We start from the raw sequence: 13,444 nt of genomic DNA, 5'->3' as shown, positions 1-13,444 counted from the left end.
CCCAGAGCCTGCTTGCTACTTTCCAGGGGTCCTCTGGCGGTATCATTAATGCCCACATGGAACAGCAGCAGGGGATAATAGTCTGAAGGTGTAATAAGGTTTGCGAGCCTTTAAACAATGTCCCCACTCCCAATTCCATGGCAAGGAGTAAACCTTGCTAGATGACAGGTCCAGCTGTCAGAGGGCTTTTGTTCCTTGCGAGAGGGAGCCATTCATTACTAACACTCACCACTTTTTCGGGTGGCTCATGGTCAATGGGCTTGTTTGACAGGTTTCCTAACCCCTCATTTGCTATGAGAGCACTGAATCTATTCTGTAGTTGCAAATCTTCAGGTGAAGCAATATCCTTCCTGTTGGTGCCAGAAGTCACAAGCTCCCAGCCTTTGTCATCATGGGAACCTCCATTTCCCATCAGCACTAAAAGAACTGATTTTTTTTTCCTGTTTTTTGTCTATCTTAATGCCATGAGACTTCTTAGAAGTGTCATGTTTTCACTTATAATTCAAACTTTTTGGTATTATTTTATGCCCTCCTTGAAAGCCACATCATGTTTCTTCATGTGGTATGTTAGGTCAGAAACCACTTGAGAAGTCATGTGACTGCCTGTGTAATTCAAAATTCTGTGTAGTGAAAAAGAAGAAAGAGACAGTTTTTGTAATGAAATGTATCACTGTGCTTGGGGACTGGAGTACCACAATGATATAAACAACATAGGGCCCTGTACAAAAACCCAAAGAATGAAAAAAGACAATATATTTCAGGGAAGAAAGGAGGTAGGTGACTAAAATGATTAAGGAGAAATATAGAACTTTCTTTTCTTATTTCTATGTATTCTGTAAACATAAAGCTCACAGGGTTTCTAAAACACAGAATAAAGGCAGAACCTGGAAATTCTGTACTCAATCAATCATTGAACTATTCAATTATTGTTTTTCCATTTCCAGTTTCAGAAGAAAATATGATTCTGGATATCCTCATGGGGCTGTACATGTGTATAATTAGAATATATATCCGTGTTTTCATCTCCTGTTTTCACAACACTTTTGAATACCATGAAGAAAGCGTTATTTATTGGCGTAAGTATTAGCAGTGTGTGGACAGATAAGCTTGTATTTGGAAGTGGGACCGATCTCACAGTTGAACCAAGTAAGTACCATTATTTTATTTCTACAAATTATGTTAAAATTAAGATGGGGAAGGACAAAGAAATCTAATGGTTTGGGTTCACCGTAAGAATTTTCTGCTGCAATAATCCCTAGAGCGCACTCTCTTCAGCCAGGGTTTCCAGCTAAATCCTCAGCTTGTGTCTGCTTAGGAAGGCTTCACAGGAACAACTGGGCTACCTCTGTATATCACCATTACTCCATGATCCCCAAACAGCTGGTGTGGACTGCTTAACATGTCATAATTGATTCCTAGTCTGAATAGCACTCTTGCCCAAATTTACTGTGAAGTGCCCTATCCTCCAGTGGATTTTCACTGTCTCATTTTGAGCAAGAATGCACAGCTCAGTGAAGAGCTGACAGTTAAGAGCTGGAGGAAAGTTTTGAGAGAGATCTTTAGCTCTCTGATATGAGCATACTCGTAGTGCCACCAGGCTAGTAATTCCACTGGCATAAAGACAGAGGAGGAAAGATGTTAAATATCCTTGGGCTTAAAGTTGTACAACTGCCTTGTATCCAAGACCACTTATAATGTATGAAAATTGGCTACCAAGTTGCCTAGGCTTTGAAAACAGACATGGTCAGTAGGGATTGTAACAAGCCTTAGATCTTCGTATCTTCATTTGGAATTTCATGATGTACAAAAAAGGTGGATGTCACCTAAGCTTTTCTGTGGGAGTGTGAATGTTAGGGCAGCAGAGGTGTTTGTTAAGTTGACATTTAGTTAGGCATCCAGGTGCCTAACTTACAACTTGTTACAATGCTTTCAGAGGTCTGCATGTCTTTAAAGTGCTGCAAAATGTACCATGTCATTTTACATACCTAAAACATCCTTGCATGGTACATAAAGGGCTGTTTTGGAACAATTTAATTCTACTTCCAATTCCAAAGGGACAAAGGAATGCAACGTTATTTTTCTGAAGAAAGATCTGTTCTTTCCAACCAGTGAATCCTCAGTTGCAAATGTAGGACCAGAAGAAAATGCCAGATTCCACTATTTTAACATCAGTCTATATTGATTTGGAGATGATATTTGTCAAAAAAAAAAAGAGGCAAAATATCCCATAAACAATAGTAGAATTTGGCAAGAAAAAAACAATCAACAAAACAAGCTGGCAGGTGGAAGACGTTGCCACTTCAGACGTGCAGAATTGTTGATATAATACTCTTGTTTCTCACATAAAGGGTCTCATTTTTTTTTTTAAATAGCTTAGCATGCTGGTTTGTCTCCTGACAAGAACAGATTTGTTTCTAATCAGCTGAAGGTAGCATGTGAGTCATTGGCTGCAACAAGTTATTCTTGGTTTAAGAAAACTTTTACAGTTTATTACTCAAATTTCTAAAATTACTTAATTGGGTTTCCCACAATTTGGGTTAGAGAACAACTCATTTGACAAGAGAAAGGTATTAGCCTCATCCTCAGCCTCTACCCTGAAATGTTTTAAATCATTCTTTCTCTGTTTTTCCTGCTTAACTAGTCTCTTTGACATCCTGATGCAATATTACATGAAACTTCAGTTGAGTGAAGTTCACATGCTGATCAATAATTTCTCTTTTTGTAGTTAAGGATAGGATGAGATTTTCAGAGATGCATAGACTTTAGGATTATGTTTGACAGTAAACAATGTTAGGCCGCAAGCATCTACATCACTCGTCTGTTGAAATACTTAATAAGTTGAAGCCAAAGGTTCCAGAATTTGCACAACCTGTCCCCTTTGTTGCTAAAGTTGGATTTCTTTGGGAGATACTAATATGCATTTTAGATGTTAAGAAGAGACATACTTTATCAACTGAATCTTTTGAGAATCTCCAAACACAAAATGTAGAAAACATGTATTAGTAGTCACTATAGGATATTCAATGCATATGCTCCTCTTGAAGGCTCAGTTAAGGACAGATAAGCTTTTTGTGTTGGTTTGGTTTTGTTTATTCTAGAGAAAAACTTTCATTAAGAAAAGTAGACCCCACAGCATTAAGGAATTTGTAAGATTAAAGGGAAAAAGAAGTACAACTTTTTGTGCTAATAAAATGCTGCTGCCAAAAGATAACCTAAAAATCCCTCCCAAAAGCAGTGGGAAGAATTCATGGATGTATTTTTAGGTAATGCAAAATGATGGGACTCAATTGAGACTTCTGGGGTCTGACAAAGAAACAATTCTTTATTAACTAGAATTGTTCATGTGTTCTTGTTGAGGAGCAACCCAGTAAGTTTTGCCAGAGAAGCAGCTTGGTAGTGTACTGGCTGTTTGGAAATACTGGAGATCAGAAAACATGAAAAACCTCTAAAGATCTTATTAGATAACAAAGAATGCACAGGAACAACAGGCTCTGTCAAAACCATACTACAGCACCTGGAAAGGAAATGTATGCAGAAGAAATAGCAAAATGAGCCCTTTTTGATTTACACATTTTAACTGTGTGTAACTGCTGCTCTTGTCTTTGGGAAGGGGACTCAACTGACTGTGGAGCCAAGTAAGTATTCTTTATGTATTAACCTCTTCTGAGTTGCTATTGTTTGAATTTTCACTTTTTTTCCTTTTCTTCCTCCTAAAATCGAGGCAGCCACTCCTCCATGATTTAAAGTCATGAGGGGAGACCTTATCAACGCCTACAAGTATCTCAAGGGAGGGTTGAAGGAGGAGGGAGCCAGACTCTTTTCAGTGGTTCCCAGTGAGAGGACGAGGGGCAACGGGCACAAGTTGGAACATAAGAGGTTCCACTCAAATATGAGGAGAAACTTCTTCACGGTGAGGGTGACAGAGCCCTGGAACAGGCTGCCCAGGGAGGGTGTGGAGTCCCCTTCCTTGGAGATTTTCAAGACCTGCCTGGATGCAGTCCTGAGTAACATGCTCTAGTTCTAGGCAATCCTGCTTCAGCAGGAGAGTTGGACTAGATGATCTCTATGGTCCCTTCCAACTCTAAAAAATTCAGTGAAATTCAGTGAAAAGTCACTAATTAGACTTTAGGCTTTCTATGCCTAACCTTTTGGTATGCAATTAGATAATTTAAGTATAAAAAACATGCTGGTTGCACCTCTTGGGAGTTGCCAAAGAATTTGGACTCCACCAAGGCAAGTCCTGGCTGCTATCATAATGAATTTCTTTGGGACCTAACATTTATCTGCTTACTGAGGCATCCTAATAAGCTTTTCATTGTAATTGTTAGGTTTCAAAGCCATGCTTGGACAGTAGTGAAAGGAGCTAAAGTTCCTGTGGCTATTGACATTGATAAATTCCTAAGAATTTCCATTCTGTGAGAGTTAGAAAGACAGCACTGAGGGGAGAGGATAACATACAAAAGCATTACATGTAATCTTATGCAATATTTCTGTACTAGTTTAATCTTACTACATTGTTCAGAGTTTGAGTTAAACTGAATAGGTCAAATGATTCCTATTTGGCATCTCTTTGCTGTAGGTGTTGACAAGCATGGAGTGGTGTCTGGTTTATTAGTAGAGCTAACCCATGCAAAATTCAAGGCCTAATGCACCTCTCTGTAGCAAAGAGGCCCATCAGGATGCTCCTGTCAAATTGGACATGTAAATATTTTTGATATGTGTCATAGCCTTTCCTAAGCTGAGCCCTTTTTGATAAGGAAGCATACTAGATTATTCCCTTCAGTTCCATGTTTTTATTATAATTCATGTTGCTGATCTTGTTCTGACATTGGTATTTGGAATCACCCTGGTTTCTTCACCTGAGGACAAAGATATTTCATTTTTTAAAAAATCATGGTATCATAATGTTTTTTTGGCTACTAAATTATTTTGAGGCCACTATTTTGAGGTTCCTGAAAAGACATGCCCTTCAAGTTTAAGCAATCTTATTTCATTACTTGTGTGTCTTACAAGAAATTATCAGAGAAGGCTGCTGCTATATATGTACGTTGAAATTCAGGCTTTTGCAGTTGTCAAGTCTTTGTCATTCATATACGTTGTTTGGAATTGGGAATTCAACTCTGAAATTATTTCAAAACAGAAAAAATACATCTGAAGGTTTCAGAGTAAGTCTTTTGAAAGATGCACAAGAGAGCAAGGATACCAAATCCTGTGAAAACTTGTCAACATCTTTCAAGTTCTTTCAAAATCCCCGTTCTAAGGCATATTTTTCATACCTTGATGTTTGTTGGTGACCTAGGGAACTATCACTGCATGTTATTACACTAACCTAAGGAAGATTGTAAGAAGATCCGTCCATAGATATCAGGTTCCTAGACCTTGGGATGTTCTTCCGTCAAATCAGTTTATTTTACTGCATTATATTAACTGCCCCCGAACCTGTGGGACTAACAATATGGCACAGCACATAGATGAGAAAGGTCACAGTTTTTGGAACAGGCACAAGAATTTTTGCTGAACTAAGTACCAATCCTATTCTCTTTTCATTTTCTCCAGACTAGGTTGTGAGGTTTTACACCATGTGCAATGTCTAGTGGGGAAAACCTCCCCCACAATTGAAAGTTCTTGACCTTATCAGATACTTCTGGAGAAGTGGAGACATGCAATTTACAGATTTCTGATTGCTTGCCTCCTACTTTCCCATCTTAGAGACAAAAATCCTTCTTATCTGAGCATTTGTTATGGAAAAGATCAACCTTGTCTCCTACTCCAGCAACATCACTTTATTTCTGCAAGTAATGTCGTTCACTGGAGTAACCTTGCACAACAGTGAAGCAACAAGCTGACTTCTCTTTGCCTTATCACTCTTGCTATGGTTTGAACATCTAGCCACATCAGAAGATGATTTGGGGGAGTGGAGGGAGAACAAAGAAAAAGCAGTTATTCCCTCATGTTTCATGAATATGCAAGACATTCCTTGATAGAAGTGTTGTTTTTTGGAATTAAATTGTTGAGAAAATAATTTAACTCTTGGAGTGGCATGCATAAAAGTTCTCTTCTCATTTGCAGGTCCCTTATAAAATAAAGAATTCACATACAGGCATGAGCTTTGGCAAAAAGAAACTTAGAATCCTGTGGAATTAAAGCTCCTATAAAAAAAGAAAAACCTACTCTAATACATTCTTTCTGACTTTGATCTGATCTTTTGGAAGTAGCAGCAAGAAATAATGACAAAAAATCAGTTAGTCATTGACAATGGTAGAAATTAGTCATAGCTGGAGTACATATAATCTTTATGTGACTTAGCACTCAGGCAAGCTTGCAATAAAATCAAATCATGCCCAAATAATGCTTTTTTTCTACAGACAATCAAAAAAGTTCTAACCCAGAAGTTATTGTGATGAAATCAAAGAAATGGAAAGATGACAGCAAAGGGAAAGCAGCTTGTTTGGCAAGGAATTTCTATACAAAGGACATCAGCTTGGAGATGTCTCCTAATGAGGTCGTATATGAACCAAGTACATCCATTTTGACATCAGAGTACTTCTACGATACTATTAAGGTGGTTGATGTAACAAAAGATCAAAAGGTGACCTGCAGCGCCAAATTCGACGACAAGACTATTACAGATAACATCACATTGTCAGGTACAATTTTGTGGTACAGCTGCCACTTAGTTCTGGAGGCAGTGTCTTCTAGCACTTGCTATTCTGTTGGCAGGCGTTTCTCTGGGTAATCATGTGAAACAGGAAAGACATCTGGTACTTAAACAGGTAGAGCTGAAAGATATTTAAAAGCATCTAAAATAAATAATCTTAACTGTTTAACAACTTGGAGTTACTTTTTTGGGAGGAAAAAAAAGACAATTTTTTTTTTTTTTAATGTTTGTTCACTTATGACTGAATACTTCACCGCAGAGCAGCAAACCTCCTAGAGCTCAGCCTGAAATAGGCTTTCTAAAAACAATAAAAAGTTAAAGTGGTGGTGTGGTTTTGGGTTTGGTTTTTTTTTTTTCCTATATGACTTTTTATATTTTGGGGAATTGTTTTTGTCATCAGCTCCTCAAATTAATGTTAGAATTAGTGACCGGTCATCTGAGCTTCAGACTGTCCTGCCCACATGTTCCTATGGGAAGGGTCATATGAACATTTTGTTTATTCCTTTTTAAAATCCGGATATAGTTTATAATGCCTTTTCTTTATCATGCTACAGAGGAGGCTGAAGAACAAGGAACAGTGAAGGTTTGCAACACCACAGACACCTCTGTACAAGGTTAGTTACCTAAACAGTTTGTGAAGTTATATTACTATGTTGGGGATAAATGCATGGAAATGCATTTTGTTGGGGCACAGGCATCAGAATGCAACATATTCATCAAGCACAACCTGCTTTTTAAGGGTATCTAGTTTCATAATCGACTTCAACAGGAAGCGCTATCCAATCTAGAGAGACATCCTCCTCCCCTTTTGTTCCTGTTTCTCTATCATCTTTTCCTTTGCTGCTGTTTCTTTCCCTGAAACTATTACTTGTGGTTTTTTCCACTTTCTGCCAATATCACAATGTCCAAATCTAGACCCTGATCTCTCCTATCTTTTCTCTATTACTAAGCAGATACCAAAGTGGAGAAAGCAAACATGCTGTCTATGGCTGTATTGGGTTTGAGAGTCCTGCTGGCAAAAAGTATCGCCTTCAATACACTCATGAGTATCAAGTTGTTTCTTTTCTGAGGTAAGGAAGCACATTGCTTGATCTGTAGAAATACTGGTAGTACATGCCAGGAATGATTGCCTCTATATCTCTAACTGCACAAACAATGATACCTGTTTATCTGCTCCTGTTTCCTTTAAATAACTCTTGTAAATTTCTGGAGAAAAATCCAACAATGAGGACAACCGCCCTTAAAAAAAACCCAAAAAAAACCAACCCAGAAAAACAACTACCACCCTTCCTCTGAAATAACTAATAAAAAAGCCCCCTTCTATATCCAAAGCTCAGCTCTTGGTGGTTGGTCCCCAAAGTTTTGCAGAAAACTTACTTTGCGAGAGCAACTCAGATATTACCAGAAGTGCCTAAGAGATATCTCATTGACTATTTCGAGTGGCAGAGCACAAAGCCTGGAGAAAAATCAAGTCAAATAAGGAGTCAAAAGCAAGTGTCCCAAAATGCAAACACGTGAAGTAGTGGGAGGAAAGAGAGGAGAGGGGGGGATTTTTAAATTAAGGTATCCAAAGAGGTACAAAAGACATTCCAGACTAAGTTTTGTAAGTTTACCTGCCTTGACCTGACAACTATCCAACAGTGGCATGTAGGCCCACTTGCATTAAATGAATTAAACAACATACTTCGCTCTTGCAGACAGCGGGGAAGCAAGGCAACAGCAATCAGAAGAACAACAGGAGGAAGTGTGTACCAGCAGCACAAGGGGGTGAACAGCCAGTGTCAAGTGTGCTGATAATAACCTACCAGAACACAACACAGCACCTTCTCCTTAGGACATTTTATACTATTGAATCCTGCCTGCTTGTTTATTTAGTTTTAACAGTTGTAACTGCTTTTGCTATTTCTTTCTCTCTGTGAACCGAGGAGAGTGTATTTTTCCTCATCCCACTGATAAGTAGAAATTGATCTAGGCTTTGCATCCAACCTGCTTCAATAGTTTTGAAAACTCCAATCCTCACTATAGATATTTCACTCTGTTAGAAGACATTTTACAGGCATGTTACATTACTGTCCGTAGAACTGATGTATCGCTGCTGAGAGAATTTGGGCACAGTAGATGCTGTTTATAGACTTAATGTTGTTTAGATAGCTTTAATAACATTAGTTTTCTAATGTAGATGAGAAGACCTGTGTTGGATCTGAAGTGATTCAGTTCAACCAGATAATGTTGTTGAGCATTTCTTTATTAAACCTGTATTTCCTCTGCAAAGTGTATGACATATACATCGTAGTAGTAGTTGATGTAGTAGTGACCAAATTAAAGTCTTTCTAAACCAAAACGCTGTGGTTTATTCTGTGCTTTTTGTTCTGAATTTGGGATGGAGATTGCTGAAATCTCTTTTGCTGAACTGTCATAATGACTACTGAGATTAGAAATACAGCTTTAATAAGCTAGATTTCCTGTTGGTTGAATTTTTCTTTTCCAGACTTTGTACAGGGAAGTGGAAATGCTCTTTGGCACATTACAAAGCTTCAGTAGGGCCATGAATTCTAGACTTAGGGGACTGAAATGAGGTCTGGTCTTTCAGATCACTTTGAAGAGACTCCAAAAAAATATTTTGTATCATTGCAAGAAGAGACACGTGTCTAAAGAAAAATCAGTTAAGAGGCAGCTTGATACGAGCATGATGAAGGAAAATACACATATCAGAAGAGAAGAAAACATGCTGTTTTTTCCACTCATTGGTACTAGGAAGGGGCCAACAGGAAATAATATACTGTGCTTTGATGGAGTGATAGTTTCCATAGCACCTTGGTCAAAAAGACCCCAGTACACATATTCTCCAACTCATCTTTCTCTCTCAAGCAACAGGCAGGATGCTGTGGTTGACATTTATGATGAAGTCACACCATGCAAGATTAACTCCCCCTTGTTTTGAAAAACAAGTTAACCACATCCTGAAGGGGAAATAAGGTTTTTCACATTCCGAGTTAGTGCTGGCTTCAAGACAGCCTCTGCAGCTGCATAGTAATTTAATTAAGCTTTGCCAGCTCAGTCCCTCAGACCCTGCAGAAACCTTGAAGACAACCCTCACCCTATACAGAAGATAAGTGAAATTTGCATAGCAAGTCCAAAACCAGTAAAATGCTTTTTATCTTGCACTCCACACCTTTTCACAGTCTCTCAGACTCAGACTGGGAGTACCACCATGGATGGTGACTCATCCACTTCCCTGGGCAGCTTGTTCCAAGGCTTAACAACCCTTTCAGTGTAAAAATTTTTCCTAATATCCATCCTAGACCTCCCCTGGTGCAACTTGAGACCATTTCCTCCTGTCCCATTGCCTGTTCCTTGGGAGAAGGAACCCCTGCCTCGCTACAACTTCCTTTCAGGGAGTTGTAGAGAGTGAGAACGTCTCCCCTCAGCCTCTTTTTCTCCAGGCTGAACACCTCAAGCTCCCCCAGCCGCTTCTCAAAAGATTTGTGCTCCAGACCCTTCCCCAGCTCTGTTGCCCTTCTCTGGACACGGTCCAGATCCTCAATGTCCTTCCTGTTGTGAGGGGCCCAAAACTGGACACAGCACTTGAGGTGGGGCCTCACCAGTGCCCAGTAGAGTACTTCCCTCATCCTAGTCATGATACTAATCCTGACACAGACCAGGATGCTGTTGGCCTTCTTGGCACCCTGGGCACACTGCTGGTTCATATTCAGCCAGCTGTCAACCAAGACCCCCAGGTCCTTTTCTGCTGGGCAGCTCTCCAGACACTTTTCCCCAAGCCTGGGATGTCCATGGGGTTGTCATGCCCCAAGGGCAGGACCCGGCCCTTGGCCTTGTTGAATCTTATACTATTGGCCTTGGCCCATCCATCCAACCTGTCCAGATCCCTCTGCAATGCCTTCCTACCATCAACAGGTCGACACTCCCACCCAACCTGGTGTCATCTGTGAACTTACTGAAGGCACACTTAGTCCCCTGAAGTGGGCTAGCCTGGTGGCCAGGCCTGTAGCTCCCCTAAGACTTTATTTCAGGTCAGATTACATGAAATAAAAGGGCTGTGTCACAGCCAGCCAAAATAATATTTCTGAGTCAGGCTACCAAGGATGGATGCTGAAGACAGCCCAGGCATCCTCATGCTGTAGCCAAAGAAGGTGCAGTCTGTTTTTCTCACTTTATGTGGAGAAAACTATTTAATTGTCTGTGTCTAGCCTTGTTCTGGAGGCAAAGGCAAGAAGCAACTTATGGTCGTTTAGACTAACTGGGGATAAGAGAGGAAGAGGGAACAAAGTGCATGAATGCACCCTTGGGGAGAAGAGAGGTATCTTGTGAGGAATTTTGGCATCTAGGTAGCTGCTTTCTAGAGAAGGGAAGATAATGGGAAAGGCAGTGCTATTTTAGACCACAAGATCCAGCTGGAATAAGCAGATACATGTGCAGACGCAAAACCCCTATACAGCTCTTAAACTTCTAGAAAAAAATGTGCTGGATTTATTAGTTGAACCATTTCCCCTGACGGAAGCTATCTAGGTCTAATTATTTTACTTTAAGTTAGAAAAGAGCCTGTACCCCTCTGTTCTATTTTCTGTCATTGTGATTGCCTCTGATTGCCTCCACTGGCAGTGGTTTTTCACTTTACAGTTGCAAATCTATAATTTTGAGCCAATGCAGAATGTGTAAGTTAAGAAAACAGAAGAATATGGTTGTTTGCAGAAGAAAATCAATAACAGGGAGCTTTTGTACAGCCCAATAGTAAGATTGTGTTGGTGTGGCTAATTCCACAGAAGAGGGCAGAGTCTGCAACTCTCCCAGCTGATATGAGCTAAGGAAAAGTTTTTGTAGAGAAATTGTGCTCCACAGTAAAGGCTCATGGAATCATAGAATGGCTCGGATTGGAAGGGACCTTAAAGATCATCTTGTTCCAAGCTCCCTGCCATAGTCAGGGACATCTCCCACTAGACCACGTTGCTCAAATCACTGTGCAACCTGGCCTTGAACACCTCCAGGGGTGGGGCAGCCACGGCTTCCCTGGGCAACCTGTTCCAAAGTCTTACCTCACTCAGAATGAAAATTTTTTTGCTAATATCTAATCTAAATCTCCCCTATTTCAGTTTAGAACCATTATTCCTTGCTCTACTCCCTGATAAAGAGTCCCTCCCCCATTTTTCCTGTAGGCCCCCTTTACATACTGGAAGGTTCCTCTGTTAAAATCAGCACCTTGGGATTTGCAATTATCCCTAAATGGGAAAAAATAACATTGTCCTGTAAGAGATCTGATGGTATCAGAATAATTGATGATGATGATAAGCAGAACTCTTTAGTTCAAAACATTTTAATAGTACTATCAGTATTGACTGACAGATTTAGTTGTGTCCATTTTTGATTGTATTCAGGAGGCCTTTGAAAATGTCCAGGGGTGGAGTCACTGTCTCTGGAGATATTCAAAAGCCAGCTGGACCTGGACCTCAGTAACCAGCTCTAGATAGTCCTGCTTGAGCAGGAAGACCAGATGACCTATGGAGGTCCCTTCCAGCCTCAATCATTCTGTATTTCTGTGATATTTTTTGTCATATATAGAATGTTTGCCTAGACATTTCAAAGATGAAAACCTAGGATAGGACTACAATTATTTGAATAGCAGAAATAAATTGCACATTAACAGCACAATTCAGTAAGGAAAAAAAGCAGCTTGTCCTGCCCGATAGTTGCAGATAGAGTGGTCAGGAGCACTAACAGAGTCAAATAAAGCACAAGAACATAAGTCATGAGGTACTTAACAAAAGGCAAGAATGCAGTATGGGACATGAGAAGACAGTGCTAGCATTAACACTTAGTACAAAGGCTTGAATATTTTTCTTTACCATCTCTCATGGTGAGAGGTGGAGGACAACTGAAGCTCAAATAATTTCAGTATTGCTGGTGTGAGGCAGGCTGTAGGCAGCTGAAGCCCACAGCTCTTGAGTGAAGACTGTTTTGAGCAGCCCCAGGGGAAATGTTAGAGGCAACGAGCAGAAACTTGGCTAATGTGGCAATTCAAGCTTCCAGAGCCTGAACACAACCTGAAATTTCTTGAAGACAGTGTAAGGTGAGCAATGTCTTATCAGACAGACAAATAGGTGGGATACCTTTGAACCGTATAAAAGTATTTAGCCTTCAAGGTCTCTTGACATGATTACAAAAGCAATAATGCTACTAGTGGAGCTGTATTACACTGTATTACCCTCCATCATCTCTGTTATCCATCCTGTGACAAATCCTTTAAAAATATATGTGTCTCTTTCAGTGAAGCTGCTTCCCAAACCTTCCACTGTAAATTCCTTTGCTTTGTTGGGACACCTACAGGGAATGGCCCAGCAGGTTATCTGCCCCCTCCTTTGCTTTCAGATTGCAGCAGCTTCAGTTGCTCTTAGTACAGGTGCGTGGGTGTTTGCATATTCTGATTTTTCTTCCTTAAGCCTGAAGAAGACCTTCTTCTTTTTGAATAGTCCTTGCTTGGACCTTTTCTGAGCATAGTATCTGCTGCTTTTGTCCTTCTTGTAGAAGATCCTATGTGATTTGTTAGCTTTATTTTAAGGTCTGCTATTCAAGTAAAACAGAGTTCACCTATCAGTGTGTTTGTTTAAAATATATATATAAAAAAAGAAACAAGAGAGGGAATAATTTACTGTTCTGAAGTATTATTTTTTTAAAAATACTTTATTGAGCTACTGAACTTCATTGCTCTTATAGCTACTTTCGCTCTTGTCAGGAGGCCAAACTGAGGCCAGACAAGGAGACAGGATGGGATCA

General features: G+C 39.9%; 1 gene segment (V, D, J or C); it reads left to right on the top strand.

Annotated features, from left to right (window-relative positions):
- The window catches only part of LOC106890108, a 54,481-nt gene extending 45,482 nt beyond the window's left edge, over positions 1-8,999 (top strand). Inside the window, 6 exon segments of the C gene segment in view lie at positions 660-773; positions 945-1,146; positions 6,366-6,647; positions 7,213-7,272; positions 7,609-7,728; positions 8,356-8,999. Of these exon segments, the coding sequence occupies positions 1,053-1,146; positions 6,366-6,647; positions 7,213-7,272; positions 7,609-7,727 (555 nt within the window).
- Positions 9,000-13,444: the final 4,445 nt, after the last annotated feature.

This window comes from Calidris pugnax, unplaced genomic scaffold (genome assembly GCF_001431845.1).
Source record: "Calidris pugnax isolate Ruff unplaced genomic scaffold, ASM143184v1 scaffold146, whole genome shotgun sequence".
Taxonomy (NCBI): Eukaryota; Metazoa; Chordata; class Aves; order Charadriiformes; family Scolopacidae; genus Calidris; species Calidris pugnax.
This window is presented reverse-complemented; position numbering and strand designations above follow the sequence as displayed.